Genomic DNA, 10,202 nt, shown 5'->3' with positions numbered 1-10,202 from the left:
AAATATCACTAGGTCAGTTACAAAGTCGTTTGATCGAACAGTCGTTCGAAAGTCGCCCGACCGAGCAGTTGAATACGTAATCCGGAAGCGTAGTGTCGTAGAAAGCCGAAAATGACAGTGATAAAATTCGCGGGAGACTTTACGCGTTTAATCATTCGTTACAAAACAAAATCAAAAGTAAGTATTCGCTCGATTAAAAATCTTGATTCTAAACGAGAGTGAGATGTAGTCGACACAAGTGTCGAATGCACGACTGTTACTCTATTTGCACATGTATTCTACCTGTGCTTACATTCGTATGGGAAGGTGATTCCTAGTGTACATACAAGTGAAGCTTTTCATATAATCTGTGATTATTACGCGTGTATTTCAGAACAATCCGTCGGATGATGTCGTGCCTTTAAGCGATGAAGAAATATTGTTCACCGTACATTACGTGCTTCAAGCACTCTCGATGAAAGGCATCGAGGACAAGAATAATCTATTAGAGACACCCAATGGCACAAATACTGTTGGCACTCCAGAAACTTTGGTCGTAAATATCGAATCAGACAGTGAGGATGCGTGCAGGTTGTTTTGAAACTTTAGTACATGGTCTAACGATTACTTATAAATGTATGTTTTTTATGACAATATGTTTTATGTTTCTAGATCTCAAGATGTTCTATCCGTTTGTACGAATAATGATATTACTGTTTCTGTCTCACCAGACGCTACTCAAAAAGAACAAGGGCATTGTTCCAGTATAGTCCAAAATGAAAAGAAGGTAAACTTCGTTATTTTTCTAGTAATTTGACTTTTACAGTCGTATTTTACATAAAGCTGACGAATTAAATTTGATTATTCGGTTGTCTAAGACGTTAACATCTAATTCCAATTTGTCACTTATTTATAGTTTGTTTCACGATCGAATCCTGCGATCTGCGTTAACAAAATTAGTAGGTCTGACACTTTTGTTCACGAAGAAAGCCAAAACATCAACACCAAAAAGCAGAAAAATGTTTCCAAAGATTTAATACCTGCTAAAACGTACGATTTACCAGCGATAATTGGCATATTGACGGAGATTGTGGAGATATTGAGGGAATTATTCACCTCAATATGAAAGTGTGTTATGGACCTTACATTGGAAGTGAATGATGTAGAAGAATTTTTAGAGGTAATTGAAAAGTAATTTTTAAGATGAGGTATTTGTATAACGAAATATTATTTATGCACATGCAGTCATTTATTTTATAGCAATCATTTCCGATAAAATTGCCATTTATCAATTCCACAAAATGATCGCGACAGGCAATTTGTGAAACTTTCCTAAACTCACAATTGTCAGCTAATGATGATTCTAGACTCCGTCGAAATTCAACTATATACAAAACAAAGGGGTCATCTAACATTCTCAGGTCAAGAAGTTTCTCATCATCGAGAACATCGACGTCCTCTAAATTGCGCTTATCAGAAAATAAAAATATTTCCGAGAGACGTAGAAGTACTGGCGGAATCCGGTCTAGTGCATCTGAAAAATCTGGCAAATTCAACGTGGGTTCGGTATCGAATCTGAGCCTTTTATCACCACGTAGCACATCATCAAGTTTATCTGACAAAATCCCAAGTTCGGGAAAAAATCATGCATGAATGTATTTAACTCCAAAATTGTTTCTTATTGTACAAATTTGTGTAATACGCAATATAAAGTAATATTACTCCGTAGTACTTGTTTGTCCGCGAACTTATAATATATTTAAAAAGTTTTTAACGAGTTATTTATGAAAAATTTTTTGTGATGAGTTTGCCAGACTTAAAAAAAAATACGGCAGTATATATTTTTTAAAAAGCTGAGAACACGCTGCCTTTCTTGTTCATTTTTACAAATGAGTTTAGTCACATTTAAATTTTATAAGTGTGACAAACTCGTAATTTGTAAAATTTTACATTACATGTAAGTCATTAAGCAAATACGCGATGTTTGGCAGTCTGGTGTAGCTCGTAAATTTATCTGCTGTAGGCTATACGCTCCGAAATGCTTCCTCATGTTTCTTTTGCTAACTGAATGAATACCTTGCATATCCTAAATGCAGGTCATGCGAGAATAGAAGCATCGAGTGTAACGAAAATTATTAATCTGGTCTCCGTTGTTTGATCTCGGTCAAGTTTGACTTAAAACACCGCCGCGAGGGTAAACATGCGCGTCTCCAAGATGTAATTTGTCAATGTAAACCCTTCTCCTGCCGTAATCTTTGTTTTATATTTAAAAAATCCACCAAAGAATGTATTATTGTACGTTTGTATGTTAGCAAAAAATTATTGAAACGTTTCCATATTTTTTAAATCGTTCTTTTTGCTGAATTGGCCGCAGTTATTTTGGAAAATTAATTAAAGCTTTTACTTAAAATATAAAATTAATTTAATTCAATAGTTCATTTCTTTCACCTCAAAAGAGTTAATACGCGCACTGTGTGAGACGGAGATAGCAAGATAACTATTAGTATTCCGGTCTTTAATTACAAAAATCGTGTAGGCGGTGCTTTGGCACCGTGAGCCTTCATCAATCATCCGTCAATCCACGTCCACGAGAACGATTCTTCTAGATTACACGATCTTTGCCCTTGAAAGGCAGACCTTCGTTACTAGGAAGCAGGTAATCTTGAGGATCGTAATTAGCGCTCGTCGGGTGAAGACTATATCTCGTATCTCCCGTGGCACTCGTCCGCTACGTTAACGTAGAAACCGCGTAATTCCATACATTATTTTATTTTAATGAATTCGCTCCCATCAGAAATCCATTCCTCCGTCATCCGCCTCGCAACGGTATCCACGGGTGGCGGTGGCAAACCGCATCTGTCCTTAAGTGCACTCTCGGCGAAACACTCTTCGGCTTAAAAAGTGTTTCACTTGTTGACGTGTCAGCCGAGAGCCACTCACGGCCGGACTCCGAGGAGCAGTCCCATCAACGACAGCGATTAGCCCCACGATTCGCCTTAATGGCTGCCCGATCGTCCGTTTCTCTTTTCGACGTTATTAAGTAGGCGCGAAAATGCAAAGTGAAATGGGACAGAGGGAGGGAGGGGCAGGACATCGTCAATCCTCCGCCTCGTCCCCGTCACGATATAATCGTGAGTCACACGACCGCGCATTCATTTTTCCATTTTTACGACGCCGTTTCTCGAAGTTTAATCACGGCGTATTAATAGAGAAGTGCACTCGACGAAAGTTATATTTACGAGCGCTCGTTAGACTTTTCATACGATGACAACTATGTGTCGCCGGTCCGATAAATTAATTTGACAAATAAACGAACGGTGCGAGCCCACGTTTTACGTTTAATTATAAAATTATAGGATACGTCGATGCGTTTCCGATCGCAGCGACGGTAATTAGGTTTTACGAGTGTCCGCATGAGCGTCTAGCTTAAAAGCATCGAAAATGTGTGTAGCCGAAGTTGCAAAAAAAAATGCATTTTAAAGGAGAATAAAGAGAAAAAGTTGATAAATGCGAATTCATCAATAATACATACGTCGCCGCTACCATCTTTATTATCGCGATTCAAAAGCTGATACGGCCATGACCGTGGGCACAGCTGCCACTTTGCTGAGAAACGAATTTGTAGCTGCCCGCTCCACCTTTTTGTCTCATCGAATCACTTCCTGGCTGCCCCCTCCCCCTCGCCGTTCTTTCGTTCTGCCGTAGCCCGAACGAGACCATTTTTGGCTCACGCGCCCGTAGACGTGCGCGTATGCGTGCTCGACCGGAGGACGTTTCTGCGGACAAACCGATTTGGCGTGCAAAAACGGATCGCATCTTTTTAAAACATACTTGAGGGAGAGGCAGAAGCGTCCGCAATTTCCGCTTGATGGTGCACAGGTGCGCGCGCGTGTGCGTGCGCATTCTTTTGTCGGCGCGACGCGCTAACAACGGCCCTCCTTCCGCACCGCGCGCGGTCACGCAATGACAAATCCTATAAATCATAAAACAAACCACGCGTTTAGCCCCCGCGCGCGGCCATAGCGTAACGACGCTACTAAATTACTCGTTTTTCGACGACGCTTCAACGATGCGCGTGACTTTATAATAACGTAAAAAGTGCACTTCTCAAAGAAGTGAAAGAAAACGCAATATTTAAGCCTTAAGGTAGTTCTTTCCCAACTACGCTAGTTAAAATGAGACTTGATAGATAAAGTTCAATAGACGATGAATTCTTTTGCAAGTGTCAGGTTTTCTACCTCAGCAGCCAGTGGCGATAAGCGAAAAACGGTTAATTTTAAGTAAATATATCTCGGAAACTCTACGGTAAATCAAACCCAAATTTTACACACATACGCATGAATATTTAAATTAGTTTTACTGCAAGTTTAAAGAAAATCTGTAACTTCATCATTTTTTACCTAACTACCTTGAGACATTCCTTCGAAAATAGCTATGATCATTCCTCGTGCACACTCAAAAAATATCTTACGAACGCAGGTAGATTTCTACGTGTTGCAACAAAAATTTATCACTATTTTGTGTTAGAAAATTGTTTGTAGCCTACACAATTTAGGGCAGCAACATTCTGGTAATATCATCTAGAAAGTTTAGCTGTAGGTTTTATGACTAAATATTAATCATTCACGTTGGATAAAAATGAATTTCGGTGCCATAGCTAGAACAATTTTTGTAAGGAATATAATTGTTTATGTACCACAATCAAATGTATAATAGATGGGCCTCACAGAAAGACTTTCTTTCTAACATTCGCTAACTCGCTAGTTCAAATAGAAATTATGTTTCTATTATTTAAATTAATTGAATACAAAACACATGCAATTTTGCAGTATTGGCTATTCATTTATAAATCTCAGTTGTTTTGTCGTACGTAGAAAATTGTTGCCGCGGTTGCAAGATCATTTTTTGGAGTCCGTGATATCGTAAATTGGTATTTCGTCAAGGGCCAACAATCTGAACAAGTCCTTTCATTTCGCGCCAAAGGGTATAATAAGACATCGCAAAAATAATTATGCATTTAAATCGCACGCGAAATTAGCGTAAAGATATCTTTTTTATGAATAATCTTTGCAGATTTGTGTAATCTGCGTAAACATATCGGTCCTGGCTTGTTGAGAACAGTCATTTTCTCGGAGATTAATCTTCCCCTTTATTCGTGGCGTCGCCGGCCCTTAAATAAAGCTGTCACACCGCCTTGGATGAATTGCACCTCCGCTGCAGAAACCGCGCAATGAGGCCGGGCAGCGGACGCGGTGCGGTGATTCACAAGCGCGTAATCGCGCGTGCATGCAAAGTCACTCACGCGACCGACTCGACGGCGACGGCGGCGGCGGCGGCGGCGGCGGCGCGAGTCTGCAATTTCGCGCACTCGCTCGAAAACCGGCCACCCCGACACCTGTTGTCGAAGTATACGCTTGATGATTCCCTATGCTAAGCTCGCGACGGACGTGGCAAAAAGTCGGCCAGTCGGCTCGTTGCGGGCCCTGGGGGCCCTGGGGGCGCGATCGGAAGCGGCACGGGGCGAGCGAAAGGGGGGCAGACTATGGGCGTTCTTTCCCCACCTCGTTGGGGCTCTGCTCGATTCTACGTGTTCGTAAAAGTATCGACTCGAAGGGGGACAGGAAGGAAGGGAGGGGAGATGATTACGCGCGTCTTTTTAACACAAAAGGCTCGAAAACCAACACCGAAATACGACGAGCAGCGGCGCGCCCTGTAATCGGCGACGTCCCAGACCGGGCTCTCCCTTCGTGATGAGACAACCATTTTCAAAATTGCGATAGTCGCCTGCAAATAAGGCGAGAGATGGGCACCGCAGCCGGACGTTGTAGCTAACCGAGGGCCCCTCGTGGCCGAGTTATTATTTGTTTTTGCCCCGGGGGACCATCACGGTGCTTATCGAGTCACCGTTTGCCTCAGCTGCAACGGAACGTTACGCCCAGTTTCGAAAAGAGCAAGAAAAATCCCCCGTCCCGTTGTTGGACAACGTACACGCGGGAGTCGCAATTTCCTTCGTCTAAGGCATAATGATACATCTTTCGCGTCTCAAAAGTACTGATTGACATATCTATTAAAGTCTTTTTTTTTCACATTTTTCTCATCAAAGTCAGACGACACGCAAATACATTTTAGGAAAAGTCACTCCATCCTCTAGCGTCTACTCGGCCATTTTCGCGCATTAATCCGCACTCGAGAATTATGCTTGAAAACGGAGATTCCAGAAGAAAATCACGCGGTCCCTCGTCAATGATCTTCCACTAAGCAAGTTTGTGTGTTCGCTGGTCGATCAAACCGCTAGTTATGATACATCGTGCAAACTACACTAGAGCGATACGAAAAAAATGACGTAGGCGCGAATCGAGCAAATTGGCGAGGAACATTCGAGACGTGGATTCGGCCGCAATCTCGGCTCCGGGGCATTGGCGGCTCACGGGCGATAATTGATATCACCTGCCATGTAAATATCGGGTATCGTCGTTTGCCGAACCTGTCGGCGGAAAAAGGGGGCCAGGGCAAAAGGAATCGAACGCAACCGCCGGTGAGATAATTACGTGTTGGTTTTAGAAAAGGGGGAAGCACCGGTTAATTCCACGCTTCGTAGTCCGCGCAAAAAGCCGCCTGCGGCCACGAGTTCCTCTGCGCTCGAATTAGGCGACGCGCCGTGTGAGAATCTTAGGCTGGTGCCAGAACGCCGATCAAACTCTACATTTTCCAAAAGTGTCAGCGTGCAGACCGCTATAGAACGTTAGGCGTATACGAATAAACACCGCCAAATTCGATAGCAAATTCATTTAAACTTTGGTAAAGTGTTTATTTCTATGTATATAATAATTATTGCACGTTTCAAAATATTAAACTATCGATATTTTTTTAATATTAACATCTACGTTTGGGTATAGTAGCGCTTAATCATTTTCGCTCGCAGTTTTGTGTGTATTTCGTTGTATTATTTTATCACTGAAAATCATCTCGGTCTTAGAGAATTGCCCAGCTTGGCCGAGCATCGTAAACTCTCGACTGGGCAATGATTTGTGTGTCGATTCGATAAAGGAAACCTTGCGAACGCCTACCGTTTTGTGGTTCCGGTGTTCGTACGTTGCGCGCAACGCCTTGCCGCGAGCCGCTTAGCACCTCGGACGCCATACGGTTTAAGACAGTTCGCGTATCTCGATCTCGCTCTCAACACCTTCCTTATCGATGATTCCTTTTATGCTCCCGTAATGACACGCTTCTCGGCATGCCTGTGGCGGCGGATGCTGTTAAAAAATAGATACAGAAGAAGCACGACGTTTGTTTAGCAATATGATCGTTTCAACGGAGAGTAGAAGGAGAGGCTGGTATCAGGTCCGTTCAATGTAGTCTGTGAAGTCTAACATCGGCGAAGCTGACAGTGAGTAAAGTGTAATGGATATTTCATTCTTTGAAAATAAATGCACTGAAAAAAGTTTTCGCTATCGTACACTGAGAAAAAATGTGTTGAATGAAGAAATATTTCTTGATTCGACTCTGTGCGGCGATCACAGGCTGCCAAGCAAATATTTATCAATTCGTACAAATATATGTTTCAATAAATCACTGCATGTTCAACTTAAAATAACATATATATTTGAACTGAAGAAATACTGCCGACTAAATGTTTTTTTTTCTTAGTGTAGCTGATCACGGGTTGCTAAACACATTTTCTGCCGTAACGTAAAATTTTTTAACCACAGCAAACGGCTTGCTGTTGCACCTATAATACAATAGGTAGCGAAATATTCAGATATCACAACTAAATATTAGCTACACTGATAAAAAATATTTTAATACAAACAAATATTACTTCACTCAAAAAAATTATTTATTAGGTGGTTCCTAATAGCTTATTAACCTAAATTAAAAGAATAATAAGCAAATTAAAAGTATACATTTCTTTAATTTAATTTATTAAATATCAAAGACTAGATAATTTTGAACTAAAAAAATTTATTTTAATTCTACAAAATGTTTACTAAAATATAATTTTCACAGTTCTTGTATAAAATATATTATATATAAAATTGGTTATTGTGTAATATATTAACATTATATATTAATATCAATGAAGAAAATTGGATTTCTCATTTAACAAAAACAATTTATTTCATTTAATAAAAGTATTCTATATCTGATGAAATCTTTATTTGAATGTAGAAAATGTAATGTGTGATTTAAGTTAATTTACTTACAATTAGTTTAATACATATATTTACTTGAAATTAAATATTTTTATTTAAATAAAATAAATATTGACTTCAGTAAACAAAACAATTTTTAGTAAATCTGTTTACTTGGTTTAAAACAATTTTTTGTCAGCGTATTCATATTTTACAACTAAAATTTAGTTGCCACATGCAGTTTTTAGTTACGGTAGCTACATTTTTCTTTCCGCGTGATTCTCAAATATGCGCTGCACAACATGTTCGTTAGTTCGCTGGTTTTAACATAGTACGCGTCCGTAAATCTAGTAATTTCTAGAATTTAATGTGATTAAGGTAGAATCTCAATTTGCTTTGTTCTTTTTTAATCTATCAATGTAGAGAATAATCTGGCGACGATGGAATGCTCTAAATATTTCTTTGTAAAAATCTAACCGTCACTGTAGAACTTCCATTTTATTCACTTTATTCTTTATTAAGATTTGACGTTTCGATAATTAGGTAAGCGCCCTTAGATCACAATTATCTATAATTAACGATACAAAAACGTATTTTAAAGATGGCCATCTAAAAAGCTCCGGAACGATCTCAGCCCACACGTTTTCGCGTATCGAGTTTAGAAATCTTCGATCGACCCCATGTCAAGCTTAACGCGCAAGCAAGAAGCGAGGGAAAATCTGTCTGGAGATAGACGTCATGGCTGTCATTTTTGATTTAGGTCTGAGATAGCCGATTCGAAGCGTCGATAACGAAAGAGTTTTCAACGGCGGTCTGTAATTAACAATATTAAGGGTAAATTTGCATCGCGGCGGGGGAGGAGCGAGCGAATGCATTGTGCATTCTTGATAGTCTTGCCACCGTGCATGATAAGTTGTAATTAAATTGATTGGCACGCGAGATACGAGCCGCGCATGATGCCGCGAAGAATGTGCATTAACGGCGGGATCTCGGAGGTCATCAAAGGGAGCATCGTGGCACTAAGACATTAGTGACGACGTAATTATCAGGTCGATAAAGAGCGCTATTGATTATTGGGCACAAATTGCGCGTCCTCAGTCGACTTCCTCCGTGGAAGATAAGATCCGCGAAATCCGCGTCGTCGCGAGGACGCTCTTCAGATCGAACGGCTCAAGTTTTATCGGCCCGGGTCTCCGAGAGAATTACGGAGGGGCATTAAAATTATTAAAATTTATGTCGCCAGGCGAGATGCTCGCTCGTTAGTTGCCGCGCGCATTAACGATCATCCATAAAGAGCGGGCCTGCGAGTCAGGAACAGCGATCGAGATCGGCCTTCGTTATCTCCCTTAAACAAATTGCACTTAACCACCCGTCCCAGAGCGCAGCGCTTACTCTCGACCGTCAAAGAGTCACTGTACACCGCCCTCTTTCTGTCCCCGGTTCGCGACGACGCGCCCCCGGACGCGAAAGGGCGGTCGAGGGAATCGGCGAAGCGTGCCCATAAAAAACTGCGGGTCCGCTATTTATGGCAGCTTAATTAATTCCTATGTGTTTTCGGCCACTTCCCATGCAAAACGCCCCCCTCCGCGCGTGTCTTTATGGCTCTTCATGAGATATAAATGATCTGATAAAATGTTTAAGCGCCGTCGCGCCCTCCGTCTCCCATTCGGAACGCTATTATTACAGAAAAACAAAACCTGCTGTAGAAGCCGCGGGAGACGCGCCATAAAGGGTGCATCTCCCGCTTTCCTTTCCTCGTCGCTCGGGATCTCATGCATATTCATAGTTAAAGGGGCCATTCTTAGAAGCTGTTGGGACGGAATCGCCGTTCATCTCGCGATACACTCGATTAAAAACACGGGAAGGTACCGACCATTTCTGAATACCGCGTGCAATCACGCGAGTTTATTGCTGATGTAACGCGCGGCCTGTGTCGGGGGCCCTCGAGCTGAGTTAGGTTTTCGATTAAGGAAAACGAGATATTGCCTCTTGAGCTTACCGCGGCTTTTGGTACCCGCCGGTGCCGATTTACGTGCGTTTCGCAGCGGTCCGCTTAATGAAGAGATACGTTCACGCAACGAGCGTCGCGAA

At 41.5% G+C, this 10,202-nt stretch overlaps 1 protein-coding gene across 2 annotated transcripts; it reads left to right on the top strand.

Annotated features, from left to right (window-relative positions):
• Positions 1-1,790, top strand: LOC105562433. 2 transcript variants are annotated; one of them, XM_012013273.1, is made up of 5 exons: positions 1-177; positions 374-570; positions 652-766; positions 896-1,159; positions 1,240-1,790. In XM_012013273.1, exons 1-4 carry the CDS (start codon positions 112-114, stop codon positions 1,103-1,105), a joined length of 588 nt encoding a protein of 195 aa, XP_011868663.1. In that variant the 5' UTR covers positions 1-111; the 3' UTR covers positions 1,106-1,159; positions 1,240-1,790. The 2 variants fall into 2 exon arrangements, with proteins under 2 accessions (XP_011868663.1, XP_011868664.1); XM_012013274.1 differs by having other exon boundaries at positions 1,225-1,790.
• The last annotated feature ends 8,412 nt before the right edge of the window (positions 1,791-10,202 follow it).

The sequence above is a fragment of the Vollenhovia emeryi genome, unplaced genomic scaffold, assembly GCF_000949405.1.
Source record: "Vollenhovia emeryi isolate VEMERY1.0 unplaced genomic scaffold, V.emery_V1.0 DF939188.1, whole genome shotgun sequence".
Lineage (NCBI taxonomy): Eukaryota > Metazoa > Arthropoda > Insecta > Hymenoptera > Formicidae > Vollenhovia > Vollenhovia emeryi.
This window is presented reverse-complemented; position numbering and strand designations above follow the sequence as displayed.